The sequence below is a fragment of the Callorhinus ursinus genome, unplaced genomic scaffold (assembly GCF_003265705.2).
Source record: "Callorhinus ursinus isolate GAN/ISIS: 27379988/994484 unplaced genomic scaffold, GSC_fseal_2.0 scaffold48, whole genome shotgun sequence".
Classification (NCBI taxonomy): Eukaryota; Metazoa; Chordata; class Mammalia; order Carnivora; family Otariidae; genus Callorhinus; species Callorhinus ursinus.
The window spans coordinates 6,838,194-6,853,071 of NW_027397110.1; the positions used below are offsets into that span (position 1 = coordinate 6,838,194).

The 14,878-nt window shown below is 44.0% G+C and overlaps 1 protein-coding gene across 1 annotated transcript in view; it reads right to left on the reverse strand.

Annotated features, from left to right (window-relative positions):
• Positions 1–14,878, reverse strand: part of MEI1 (meiotic double-stranded break formation protein 1) — a 71,853-nt gene that overhangs the window by 38,591 nt on the left and 18,384 nt on the right. Inside the window, exons 12-18 of the mRNA XM_025881637.2 lie at positions 11,202–11,316; positions 10,237–10,328; positions 9,267–9,408; positions 7,276–7,387; positions 5,315–5,375; positions 3,997–4,094; positions 1,056–1,224 (exon numbers count right to left, since the gene is read on the reverse strand). Of these exons, the coding sequence (XP_025737422.1) occupies positions 1,056–1,224; positions 3,997–4,094; positions 5,315–5,375; positions 7,276–7,387; positions 9,267–9,408; positions 10,237–10,328; positions 11,202–11,316 (789 nt within the window). The remainder of the gene's footprint in view (positions 1–1,055; positions 1,225–3,996; positions 4,095–5,314; positions 5,376–7,275; positions 7,388–9,266; positions 9,409–10,236; positions 10,329–11,201; positions 11,317–14,878) is intronic.

Here is a 14,878-nt window from a genome sequence, read left to right on the forward strand (position 1 = left end):
CATCTATAGGAAATATTCAGAATAGATAAATCCATAAGGACAGAACACAGACTGTTGGTGCCACGAGAAGGAAGAGGAGGTGAATGCTTAATGGGTATGAAATTTTATTCTGGGGGGATGGAAATGTTTTGGAACTAGAGAGAGGTGGTGGTTGCACAACTGTGAATATACTAAATGCCACTGAATTGTTAACTTTAAAATGATTAATTTTATGTTATGTGAATTTTACCTCAATAAAATTATTTTTTAAGCTTAAGGAATAATAGTCCTTTGATTTTGAAATTTTAATAAATTGTACAGTAATTTTTTTTTTAAAAGACGGGGGAGGGACAGAGGGAGAGGGAGAGAGAATCTTAAGCAGGCTCACGCCCAGCACAGAGCCCAGTGCAGAGCTCAATCTCAGGACCCTGAGATCATGACCTGAGCTGAAAGCAAGAGCTGGATGCTTAACGGACTGTGCCACCCCAGTGCCCCTTAAATTGTATAGTAATTTTTTAAAAATGATTTTATTTATTTATTTGAGACAGAGCGCGCAAGAAAGAGCTAGTGCAAGTGGCAGGGAGGGGCAAGGAGAGGGGAGGGGTAGAAGAAGAGGGGAGGGGCAGAGAGAGAGCCAAGAAGCAGATTCCCCACTGAGCGGGGAGCCTGCCCCAGGGCTCAGGGCTCAATCCCAAGACCCCGGGATCATGACCTGAGCCAAAGGCAGACACTTACCCAACTGAGCCACCCAGGAGCTCCTGTAAAGTAATTCTTAAAACCAAAGTAAACCATTAAAAATTTTTTTCTATGCACAAACAATACTTTTTAAAGATACTGAAAAATTCTCATTAGCACTCTAGGCCTCTGCTCTCTACACTGTGACTAACCCCTCTGCCTTAACCCTCCTCCAGTATGTGAACCCCTCAGGAATACAACCCATTTCTCACTTATCTCTGTGTCCCCAGTACCCAGCACCAGGCTTGGAGCAGATGCCTCTGTGAATATTTATTGAACTAAACTGGGCCACAGATGTGGGTCCCAGGATGCACTGCCAGCCACTGGCATTGAACACTGACCTATCTTCGTGGATGTAGGCCAGGTAGAAGAGGAGCAGGATGCAGTACTGTCTCTGGCGAGCAGTTCCCTCCACATACTGGCGATCTGACAGGAAGGCAAGGCTTTCGGGGCTCCTGCTGCTTATCTGGGGCAGCCCATGCTGCAGGAACGCAGATACTGCAGAGAGTTCTGGGGAGGAAACAAGCAGGAGAAAGCCACATAGAGAACACAGGAAAGCAGCTAATCAGCACAGGAGTACCTACTATACGACGAGTACTGCACAGGGTAGCAGGGTACATGCAGGATAAAAGGAAATCAGTTTCCTATTGCTTTATAAAGCTTTCACCCTGCCAGGAGAGACTAAAGGTAACATGTGGAAGAACATGGATACAATCCTTCATTCATTCATTGGCAAAAGTTCACTGAGTGGCTACTCTAGGCCAGGCTGTGACACACAGTCCCTATCTCCAGGAGCTGGTGGCTGAGAAAAGACAGAAAATGAGACACAAAGTTACAGGACATGCGATCAAGTGCCCTGTTCAAGTGTGGAAAAGGGTGTGACTCATACCACCTGGGGTGGGGAGGACAAGCTCAGAAAGAAGGGAACTGTGGAAGGTAAGCAGAAAACAAGCAGAAAAGTGAGCGCAGAGAATCCTAGGCAAAGGAAGCAAGGTGTTCAGAGGCCCAGAGGTATAAAAGGACACGTTTAGGGTGCAGCAAGGAATTCTGTCTGACCAAACCAGCAATGAATAGATGTGGAGTGTCAGGAGTTGCAAAAAGCTATGTGACGTAATTTGTGGTTTGAATGCTGAGGAAAGATTTTGGATTTTATCCTGAGAACAGATTTCCTATGAAACCTCTGTTCCAGAAAAGAAAGGGTATTTTCATACCAAAAGAGTATAAAAGGAAAAGACTTTAGAGCTTAAACTTTCAATAAAGTCAACTTTATAGGAAATTCACTATATTACCTTTATTTCCCACATTTCACCATGGATCAGAGGAACCTTCCTCACTGTCTGACAATGCCCCACAGACTGATGTTTGGGGACCACAGCTGAAGGCTAGGGTGTTAGGAGGATAAGACTTGGTTTTCAGATAGATCTTTCCAGCATGGATGGAGACTGGTTGGAGGATGAGAAACTGAAAGCAGGGGGCCAAGTTAGAGGTCAAGTGAAAAGTCTGTCCTGCTAGGGCAGTGGACTTAGGGCCAAGTGGAGAGTGAGGATGGAGAATGTGCACAGCAATTTGATAGCAGAGCCAGGCCAGGTCTCCTAATTCTAAGTTTAGTGATTGTTTCCACCAAAGCACACTATGATTATTACCGTAAAAATGAAACTAATATCCTTGAGTTTCACACATCCACCCACCCTTTCTCCTGATATATAAAAGAAAGAAGCAGGGCGCCTGGGTGGGTCAGTTGGTTAAGCGTCTGCCTTCGGCTCAGGTCATGATCCTGGAGTCCCGGGATCGAGTCCCACATTGGGCTTCCTGCTCAGCGGGGAGTCTGCTTCTCCCTCTGACCCTCCCCCCTCTCATGTGCTCTCTCTCTCATTTTCTCTCTCTCAAATAAATAAAATCTTTAAAAAAAAAAAAAAGAAAGAAGCAGTCTGCATGTAAATAAGGTCTGCTGTTCTTCCTGGTGCTCTGAGATTTGACAAGACCTCAGTGTCTAAGGAGGCAGATATGTGGGGCTCCTTCCATTCCCAAAGAAGAGGGTGCTGTCAGCAGCAGCGGGGCTAGCAGAGTGAGCCCAGGAGGTGCTGTGTAGTGGCACCAACCATGGCAGAAGTAGTTGTGCTAGTCTCTCCACAGGCCAGACCACACCTGAACAGGCAGAGAGCAGGACACCACGCAGAGAGGAGTGGCTGCTATAGTGAGAGAACTAGGAGCCAAGCCACGTTGGAAGGAATGAAAATGTTCACCTGGGCTTCTGTCTCTCTCAGCACAGTGTTGGAGAAAAAAGAAAAGAAGCAGTGAGGTTTAGGAAATGGGGGGGCATGACACATCTTCATAAATGTAAAAAGAGGAAACATGGCCAGCACTACAAAGAAGGTATCGTATTTGCTGAATGAATGAATAAAACAATGATTAAATTGTTTTATGTTATACTAAAAGAGGTCTAGGATAGAGGAACTCTGGGGGGGGCAGAGAACATGTCATAATTACCACCGTATCCACAGCAGCACTGAGGCCTCCCTGGAATGGAGGAGGAGCTCAATGACTATTCAACAGAGGGAAGAACTTCAGCTCTCGGCCTTCCATCTGCTGTTCCCCCTGCCTAGACTCTGCATGTGCTTCCTTCATCTTACTCAGACCTCTGCTAACACTCCGGCTCTGCACAGAGACCTTCCCTGACCACCTAGCCAACGTGCATCTTCTCCCTTCATCATCCTCCATCCCTTTGCCCAGTCTTATTGTTTTCATAGCACCTATTCATTTCTGACATCGTATCTACGTGTTTCTTGTCTCCCGCTCTCATTCCCTGAGTTCAGGACTTTGGAACTGTATCACCAGCACCTGGAAAGAGTCTGGCACAGAGTAGATGGATGCTCAAGAAATATTTCTTGAAGAAACAAAGGCATGGAACAGGCCATTCCAAGTATTTTGAGCAGAAGTCTCTCAAAGTAACAAGCAAAGAGTGAAAGGTCTGGCATAAGGGATGTTACAGAGATGGCCAGGATGAGGAACTGGGCTTGGTAAGCTTTGGAGTCTTTCTCAACCCTTTGAGTCTAAGGGTCCAGTAACCTTGGATTCAATTGTTTTCTGATTCTATTATCTCATCTCCGTAGGTGTTAACCTCTAGTCCCACCACTCCATGATTTCATGGTTCCTCTGGGCAGCTTCTAGAAAAGAGGTTATAATTATTACGATATTAACTCACTACCCAGCCTATCAACAAAGGCACCAGACTGTAAAAAGATCATCACGGACCTGACGAGTGGTCAAGCTGCAGCGTCTTACCTTCCTGGGAAGGTGGTCCTGTCTTCTCTGGAGCTGAGAGGAGGTTGAGGCTCATGTAGAAGAGGAAACTGGAACATACCTGGTTTAGGGCTGAGTGACTTAGAGGGTGGAAAGGAAGAGAGAACAAGAGAGGACATTGCGACTTTGGCTGGACAGCATTATCCTGCCATACACTGGGGCGCCACTGCCTTGTGCCAGAGCCCAGTGAAATTCTAACCATGGCCCTGGAAGAAGAGTTCTGGAGGTAGCTGTGAATAATTAATATGCAACCTGTTGCCACAGCTAAAACTTAGCACATAGGCATTCACGAAAATTTAAAACTGAAAAAATAAATCAAGGAGGGCTACTGAACTCCAACTTAACAAAACATACAAACAAGTAAATACAAGTGCTCCTAGGCCAGGAAAGGGCTTGGAAGTACTAGGAAAAAAGGGAAGCTACTGAACCCAAGACAGGTAGTCAAGGAGAACTACAAACATCCAAAATTGTGACTTTGAATCCAGATGGATCCCTGTATTTGTATCCCCTCCTGAAGACTGGGTGTTCTACTGAACAATATGCAAGGAGACCTAGACACTGCATTGTGGTCACCTTGCAGGCTGTAGGCAGTAACAAATGGGATCTGTCAAGTAAATGCAGAGACAGGTGGCAAATCATAAATGGGAAAGGAAAAGACTACTCTAGAAACGTAACAAGACAGAGACTGAAGGATCTACTTTGAACAAAAGAGTTTCTCCTCAGGGCGCCTGGGTGGCTCAGTTGTTAAGCGTCTGCCTTCGGCTCAGGTCATGATTCCAAGGTCCTGGGATCAAGCCCCACATCGGGCTCCCTGCTCTGCAGGAAGCCTGCTTCTCCCTCTCCCACTCCCCCTGCTTGTGTTCCCTCTCTCGCTGTGTCTCTGTCAAATAAATAAATAAAATCTTTAAAAAAAAAAAAAAAGAGTTTCTCCTCTGGAAATGCTGGGCTGGCAGCAACTAGAACATGACTCTCGGTGGACACTTCTTTTCATTACCGTCTAGGGCTTCCATTTCCCCACTTGTAAAATGAGGTTTTAGACAAATGATTACCAAGAGTCTTTCCGGTTTTGACATAACAGGTGCCCATCCAAGTATCACATGGAATAAATGTCTCAGCAGAACCAGATTAAATAAAAGCTACAGAAGCACGTCCAGTTCATACCACCAGCTGCTGAGCAATTCTGACACTGTGTCAATCCCCTCATGGTCCTCTGACTAAACCATACCAGTCAGAAATTTCCACTGGTCCAGTCAAGGACACTGGCTCCTTGGCCACTGATTTTGCCTGAGACCATACATACCTCAGGTTGCTGCAGAACCTGGCCTTCAGTTCCAGGGTTAGTCGTATGAAAGATGATGAAGCTTGGGAGAAGTGGGAAGAAAGAAGAGAGCAGTTTAAAGCAGACTTATTACATACTCAATCCTGGCACATACTGATCACGTCCTCCCCTGCCTTCCCAAATCAAATCCTCTTCTAGTGAGACTCCTCTCAGTAAAAATCACCACCATCCACCTAGATGGCAGCCACAACCCAAGGCATTACCCTGAGCTCTTCCCTCTTCTTGCCCCATATCCAACTGTTGCACACCCCCCAACACTGCCTTAGTTCCTATCACCAACCTGAGCTAATGCAAGAGTTTGAACTATTTTCTCCAGCCTTGCATCCCTCTAACTCATGGTTCACACCAAACCAAACAGGATATTTCTAAAACAGAAATCTGAGCCTATCACTCCTCTTCTTTAAGACTCAAAGCTCCTAGGATAAAGTCCAAATTCCTCACATGACCAACAAAGCCCTGCATGACTGAACCCTGGCTACTTCTCTGTGGTAAACCTTCCACTATAAGCTATGTGAGAGGAATAAAAGGCAAGGCTTTAAATGATAATGATAGGAGGCAAGCATTGCATACAGATTCAGAAAGCAGAAGCAGGCCCCAGAGCCAGATTCCCTGAGTTTGAATCCTGGGTACACCACTTCCAGTGCAATCTTGGGCAAGTTACTCAACCTCTCTGAGTTTCAGTATGCTCCTCCATAGAATGAAGATAATCATAGTACATACGTTCTAGAGTTTTTCTGGGAACTAAATGAATTAATACATATAAAGCACTTAAAACAGTATCTGACGGGTTCCTGAGTAGCTCAGTCGGTTGAGCATCTGACTCTTGATTTCAGCTCAGGTCATGATCTCAGGGTCCTGGGATCAAGACCTACAGGCTCCCTGCTCAGTGAGGAGTCTGCTTGTCTCCCTCTCCCTCTACCCTTCCTCCTGCTTGAGCATGCTCTAAAATAAATAAATAAGTCTTTTAAAAAAAACAGTATCTAGGGGCGCCTGGGTGGCTCAGTCGGTGAAGCGTCTGTCTTTGGCTCAGGTCATGATCCCAGGGTCCTAGGATCGAGCCCTGCATCAGGCTCCCTGATCAGCGGGGAGTCAGCTTCCCCCTCTGGCTCTCCTCCTAGCTTGTGCTCTTGCTCTCTATCTCTCACAAACAGTATCTGACAATAGTAAGAGTGTAATAAATGTTAGTCGCCATTAGTTATTTATTACTACCTCTCTCTCCTCCCTTTCTATTTTTGGCTGTTCCCCCTTCCCATTCTCACCATCACTAATACTTTCTAAGGAAAATAAAAGAGACTCTAACTCTGACTCCTGGGCTAATTCTGCAGATTGAAGTATTTACAGGGTTAACAACTGGAGAAGTGAGAAAGGAAGGTTTGCCCTTGAGAGGAAAAAATGACTAGTGAGAAAAGAAAATAAATAGATGCAAGAAGGCCTGGAAAAGGCTGAGGGAGTCGAGAGCCACTAGGGTTCGATTTTAAGAAGGCAGTTCGGTGTACAGCTAGACAGCGGCTTTCACATGGAGTGCCATCCCCCCTGCTGGAAGGCATCTGGAAGTATGTGGGACGTTTTTCAGGTGTCACAATGACTGGGGGTACTTCTGACATTCAGCACTCAGGAGTCAGAGATGCTAAACATCTTGTGAGGTCTGAGGGAATATCAAGTATGGAGAGCAATGTGGAAAGACATGTGTTGGGGGCTCTGAACTGGAACTCCTTGACATTCTCAGGGAAGTATCAATAAATTTGAGAACTTACTTTAAGTACCTTTGGTTGCTGGATGGTATTCCCTTCTACCCAACACTGGGCAGAATATGGATATTGACTCTGAGTGATTACATAAACCTCCTGCCCACAGGTTATGCTCTCTTTGAATACTGTGAGCACCTGCCTCCCTCCCGACTTCCACACTTGCCTGCTGCCTACCGAGCTTCTTGGAGAACTTCTCCTTCATGTGGGGAACGATGACAAAGAGGTTGTGTAGAATCGACAAGAAAACTTCCATCAAGTTTGGGTGGGTGGCCTGCTCTGAGTGCCTCTGCAAAGAACCAGGAGGGAGAACACAGCCCACCAGGACTGAGCCTCCGAAGAAGAAAGCATCAGCAAAATTGGCATCAAATCTACAACAACAGACTAACACCTTTCACTTGAAGGGCACAAGAAAAGCTAGAGAACCTGAAGTAACAAGCCTGCATCCAAGGCTTTTATCTGCCACTTAATAAGTTGTATAAGACACATTACCTCTCTGGATCTCTGTACCAAAAGGAATAAAACAGTAATAACAACAAGACCGAGCTCCCAGAAACAAATGAGATCTGATGTGTAAAAAGTACTTTCTAAACTATAATGCAGCATGACACTCAAGTTTTGTTTTTTTTTTAAGTAGGCTCCACACCCAACATAGGGCTTGAACTTATGACCCTAAAATCAAGAGTCACATGCTCTACTGACTGAGCCAGCCAGGCACCCCTCCCTGACACTCAAGTTTCTGTGACTATAGCCATCAGTAATAATCATATAGTTTACAAACTATCTTCACATTTATTTTTCATGTGACCTCTGAACACCCCAGTCATGAGGCGGCCTGATGTACCAGACAGAGCTCTGGATTAAGAGTAGACAAACCTGGGTTCCAGATCAAGCTCTGCACAAAGCCACTGTGTGCCCTTCCATTACCCCCTCCCCTCTCAGGGTCTCAGTTCCCTACCTGTAAAAGCTGGGATCTCAGAGACATGGTTCTTATAGATACCTTTCCTTTGGTTTTTAAACAAAAAAAAATGTTTTTATTTATAAAGGGAATACATGCTCATTAAAGAAAATGTATAAAATACAGAAAAGTAGAAAGCAAGAATAATATAATTCTATCATTCAGTTCTAGATCTGACTCTAACAATTTATAAGTCTAGGAAGAGGGCAGAGCAGATGAGGAAACCAACGTGAACTGCCCAAGTGTTACTGCTAGTGAGTGCCAATCAGAGCACGCATGCAGCCCATGGCTCCTGAAGACCCTGGCATGCTGCCTCAAAGCCTTCTTCCAAGAGGTCTATGCCTCCAGAACCGGAGGATGCCTGGTTCTATGCCTGCTGCCACCTACTGTTCCCAGTAGGTGTTTGGAGGTGCCCTGACTAAAAGGCACTCAAGATGTCCAAACCTCCAAGAGGACAGGACTCACCCAAAATCAACCAAGCAGTCAGCCGTTCTGGACCCAGCTCTTCCTACCACCTCCAACTCAAGTCAACTCAAAGTGAAGCTCTTTCAGACCAGGTCTCTCTTCAGAGCGGCCAAATCTCATTTTACAAAATACATGTGTGTTCCTTAGTGAAGCCTGAGTCATAGACATTCACCACTGTTCTTTACTAATCATAAAGACACATGGGTTCAAATCTCAGCACTGTCGTGCACTTGCTTCACAACTATTAGAACATGACAACCTCGTCTTTAAAATGGGATAATTATAGCACCCATCTCACACAGTCACTGGGATGATAAATTAGGTAATGAATATGAAGCATTTATCACTCCATAAACACTATCTATTTATTATTTTACTATTACTGCTTTCTACTTTTTCTTGAGAGGCCTCTGTTAGTGTACAATGAAACACCACACTTCAGAGTTTTGGGATTTGTTTTTTGTTTTTTTTAAAGATTTTTAAAAAATTTTTTAAGTAATTTCTACATCCAACATGGGGCTCAAACCCACAACCCAAGGCCAAGAGTCGTACACTCCACCAACTGAGCCAGCCAGGAGCCCCCACACTTTGTTTTTAAAACCAAAGGAAAAGTGTCTGAAGAACAACACCACTGAGACCCTCAGAAGGTCCAGTTGAGTACTCGCTGCCTTGTGTCTCTCGTCCTGGCTCAGTCTCACATCCTTCTGCCCAAACTTCATGCTATCTGTAGCTCAGGGGAACCTACCATCACCAGGGGGATACAAAGGGAGTCACAGGCACTGAGAAGAAATTCTGAGAAGGCCTCCAAAGTGTCTTCCTTCTCAGCACTGGGAGCTGTAAATGGGTTCTCCTGGGCTGAAGGCTCACTCTGGAATTCCACAGCCAACCTAAGAAATCAATGTGTAAGTATATCCACTACTACCTATACAACACAAAGGTTAGAAGCATCCTCCCAGAGGGATGCCTGTGCCCAGGGTTCTCCAGACCTGCCTTTCCCATCAGCAGATCTGGAGAAAATTCAAGAGGCCTCAGTGATGGAGGACCTGGTCCTTGGCTACCCCTTCAGCTGCGTGCTCCCCACCCCCGCTCCCATAACGCATGACTGTTCTACCCTACTACATGTACTTCCCTGAACGTACCATGCTACTTGCTGTTTCACGTCTCTTTGCCTTCACAGATGCTGCTCTCTCTACCAGGAATGCCTTCCCCAGATTTGTGACAACTAATGAATTCCACATATATATACAAAACTGCCTCTTCCCCAGAGACTGTGGGCTCCTGTGGGCAGGAGTCAATCTGATCTTATCTTTCTACTCCCACTGTCTAGCCACAGGCCTGACACAGAGTAGATTCAAAAAACATTTGTTACTGTGAACTAAATTAGTCCAACAAGCATTCAGCAAACACCTATAGGGGTTCATTATTTGGCAAGAGGAACAAAGCTGAATGAGACAGAAACTCATTGTATGGTAACAAAAACTTCACCCGGAGGGAATCTTTGGAAACCTCCTACTCTAGCTCCTCTTCTTCAAACCTTCTCTACACACCCCTCCCTACACACACATCCCCAACCTCTGCCCCAGCCAAAGTGCTCTCACTATGCAGCAAAGCATCAGAAATCAACTATTCCTTCTAGAACTCCATCCTTAGTCTGATTCTTTTGCACCCCAACCCTCCATAATACTGCCCCAGACCACAGAGGGTTAGTCCCTTACCTGCAGGCATTTCTAAATCCCTCCAGAGTGCTCAGGAGGAACTTCCCCCTTCGAAGAATGGCCTTCTCTGAATCTCTGCTGGAGGCATGGCCCTGCAGTAAGAAGGAGAGAGGGGCATCTATTAGTCCAGTACCTATTCTGTGTCCCAATCTGTGCCTGGAGGACCACAGGCCTCTTCCTCCCCCACTGGAGTCTGGTGTTCCCATAAACCTAACACTTTTCAGGAGATCTTGGTTATATCCTCGAAAATCCAGTCATCTAATAGCTCTTTTAAAAATGGCAGAAGGGGGAACATTAACTATCTATCTCCCTGTGAACCACAGGACTGGCTCTTGTTCTATTATATGCCGAAAGCAGTCACAGGCTGGTGGACATTAGCCTCACTGGCTCTAATGCCCATATCAGTTGCTCCAAAACACACGAAAATCCCACCCCATCAGGTGTGATAAGCTTAGTTTCCAAAGTTAATTTTGAAAGATATAACCAGCATTCACATTACCCATATCCTTTCTGATATTTTAAGTCCATGGACCATTAAAAGCCAACAATTACAACACATTGCACATTGGTCAGATTCTTTCGGAGATTCTAATGAATCCAGCCTTACATAATTTTGTGAGCATGTTTACCGTAACTGCCGGGATGATATAAAAGACAAAGTGGTATAGCATAGTAGGTTTGGGTACAAACACCCTGGGATTTACTATACAAACTCAGATACTTGCTAGTTTGGGACCTTAGAGAAAAAGTAACCCTGTGGCTTCAGTTTCCAAATCTGCAAAGATGAGGACAACAATTATTAAGCTTCACAGTTCTGCCATTAGGGGAGAAAAATAACATCTCATTATAGATATGTGTGCATGAGAAAAAGTTATAAAGAGGCATACAAAGGTAAGACAATTATCTTCTTAAAACACATTATAGCATGATCTCCAGAAGAAACAGGCTGCATGCAGTGTACTGACCAGGGGCTTCCTATTCAGTGGGGTCTGGGAAAAATCTGCACAGCGGCTCAGCATGGCTTCAAGCAAGGCCCGCAGTTCCCTGTACTGCACAGGTGGAACATTCTGATGGTCCTTCCTGCAGCCAGACAGACAAAGGCAGGCTTAGGGTAAGGTAAGGGTTTTCCAAGATACCCTCAGGTTCTCAGGCAATGGGGGACAGTGTGATGGATCAGAACATGGGTCCAGGATCTGATCTGATAAAAATCCTTGCTCCAACACTTGTCTAGCTGCATGACTTTGTGCACATTCCTCATCCTCCCATACCCTCAGTTTCCTCATCTATTAAATGAGAGGTAATAGTAATTTCCTCATAAAAATCTTTTAAGGATCAAATTAGATAATGTATGCCAAGCGCTTAGCATGACGCTTAATAGATAGTAAGCCTTTTAAATGACAGCTAGGACTATTACTGCTGTTATTAAGGAGACAGAGGGCTTTCTCACAGAGAAGGACCTCCTGGTGAAAGAAGTATTATCTAGAACTGAAGGTGCATCAAGACATGTATATGACCACTGTCCTCAAATTAGTAATAAGCTCTCTTGGGGAAGAAAGATCAAATTTGCTCTCTGTTACCTTGGTAAGGAAAACCACGATCAATAGGGAAATGTTATCAGGACTCAGACTTTATTTCAGAATAGAGAAGAACTTCCTAAGAGTTAAACTCTATAGAGGTAAAAGGGAAATTCTAGGCGGAGTGAGCTCCTCATTCTTAGAAATTATAAGTGAAGACTAGAAACTAGTTTTGGAGATTCAATCATTCTGAGTGTGGGGTAAATGTGGAAAGTAATATTTAGGGTCCATCTGAACTTTCATATTCTATAGATTCAGGGAGACAAGAGTCATAGACTAGTCTAAGAGTGAGCTCCAAGAGGCCAGAGACCAGCTCAGTCTTTTCATTTTACCTAAACAGAGCTAGATGCATTATAAACAGATGATAAATCTGAAAAGATGTTAAATGAATGAATGACTACTTGACAGGGTATTAGGTAGATGTATTTGTTTCCTAGGGATGCTGCAACGAATTACCATAAACTGCATGGCTTAAAACAACAGAACTTTATTCTCTCATAGTTCCGGGGGATAGAAGTCTGAAATCAAGGTGTTGTTGGCTCCTCTAAAGGCTCTAGGGAAGAATCCCGTCTTGCCTCTTGGCTACTGGTGGTTGCCAGCAATCCTGTCATCGCTGCCCACCATCGCTGCATCATCCCACCTTCTGCCTCGTCACATGCCATCTTCCCTGCGGGTGTGCGTCTGTGTTACTGTCCAAGTCCCCCTCTCCTCATAAGGGCACCAGTCTTTGGATTTACGAGCCTGCACTGTATGACCTCGTTTCAACTGTATCTAGAAAGGCCCTATTTCCAAATAAGGTCACTTTCACAGGTTACAGGTGGGCATGTGCAGTAACTAAAGAGAAATCTATGTCAACCCTCATCCCTGGGCCTTTTTTGAACACTGAGAGTAATCTGTTGGGCCTTCTAACAGGCACTCAGTTCACTGTACATAGTTAAGGCTTGATTTCCCCTTTCCTTCTTCATTTCTAGAAGCTCTAAGTTTCTACCCTACACTGATTGTCAAGCCCTGTCCCCACCATCTTTAAATTCTTTTCAGCAGTTCTCATTCCACATTCCCCCTTCCAATTGTGCTTCCCAGAGACCCAGTGAACCACTCCACCTCAGAGGGACCACCTCAGGAAACATTCTGGGAAATTAACATGAAAAGTAAAATCATCTAAATTAGTAACCAGCCTCCTTCATGTATTACTCGCCTTCACACAACCTGCTGGCCAGACTGGTGACTGTACCCTAAGTAACCCCTAAACTTTCCCACCTACATGGTCCTTCCACAAACCTAAATCTCTCTCATCCCTCTTAGCACAGCTCAAACCTGACCCTCCTCCTTCCTGGAAGGTGCTACGAGTCCCTCATAGCACTGGCCTTCTGGGAGACTTCTAGTTCTAGATGGGCATCTCTAATTGACCTGCTCTTCCTCTGTGCCTTTGTTACCCTGTTGGTTTACTCATCTCCCCCTCACTGGGATTCATGTCCCAGATTTAGAGATTCAAATCCAGGAAAGGACAGAGGGGGAAAGGAGACAGACTGAAGTTATTGTAATGTAAATGTTATTTTTTGTTTCCATTTTTAGAACCAACCTAGAGTCAAATCACAAAGACTTAAATATGGTTACAAAAGAGACTATAAATATTAACAACCTTTACCATGTAAAATTAAAGGTATAGGGGCACCTGGGTGGCTCAGTTGGTTGGGCAACTGCCTTCAGCTCAGGTCATGAGTTCCGCTTCGGGCTCCCTGCTTGGCGGGGAGTCTGCTTCTCCCTCTGACCCTCCCTCCTCTTATGTGCTTTCTCTCCCTCTCAAATAAATAAATAAAATCTCTAAAAAAATTAAATTAAATTAAATTAAAGGTACAGCTGACCGACATTGAAAAGTAGATGGTGGGGAGGAGAAAGGAAAAGTTGGATGCTAATATATCTAGCTAACCAAGTAGGGAGTCAAGAGATACTCCCTGAAGTTGAGGGAACAAGAAACACAAGTTTTAAGTATACTATTTAAAGATTGAAGACATAAAATATTAACTAGCAAAGATGCTAAGGAAATGTAGAGGAGACAAAATAATATGACCTAAATCTTGGTCTTTCTTACCAGTGACTCAATGAATAATGTCCTAAATTGATAAATAAAGTGATAGCACTATAAGCATATTGTTTAGATGCAGGGAGATAATCACCAGAACTGAAACCAAAATGAGTTACACTTAGTTTCCTTTAGGAAGTGGGGACAGGGAACTGTTCTGTTTCATTATAAACCTGTATATTTTATTTTTTATTATTTGAATATATTACTTTGTTAGATTTTTAGAAAGGAAAACATGTAAATAAAATAAAAGTTATTTTATAAGTAAATATAAGTTTTCTCCATTACTTTTTTTCAAGATATCAAGCATCTTGCTAAGGAATAATTTCCCATCCTGATGTTAGGATCTCTTAGTCTTACCACCCATTTTAATATCCTTCATTCATACACTTTCAGGAGTGAGGTGTAGAGTAGTGAACAAACTGACATGGTCCCTGATCTCTCAGAGATTATAATCATAGCGGGAGAGACACAAAACAAATGAATAAACGAGAACCACCAAGTGTTTGGTAGGTGCTATAACAGCCTAATGTGTCAGTTAGGGAAAGATGCTCTGAATGCAACCTGAATGATGGGAAGAAGCCAGTTGTGCAAAGATTTTAGGGAAGAGCATTTCAGGCAGAAAGAACAATTTGTAGAATTGAAACAGGGGGAAAGTCTGGACTAAAACAAAAGACTGAGATGTTTAAAAAATTACATCCATGAAATAAATAGAATAAAATTCTATTTTAAGACCTGCATGGAAGCCATAAAAAAAACCGAAATCTTGCCATATGCGACGACGTGGATGGAACTAGAGGGTATTATGCTAAGCAAAATAAGTCAATCAGAGAAAAACAAGAATCATATGATCTCACTGATGTGAGGAATTTAAGAAACAAGACAGAGGAGCATAGGGGAAGGGAGGAAAAAATGAAACAAGATGAAACCAGAGAGGGAGATAAACCATAAGAGACTCTTAATCTCAGGAAACAAACCAAAGGTTGCT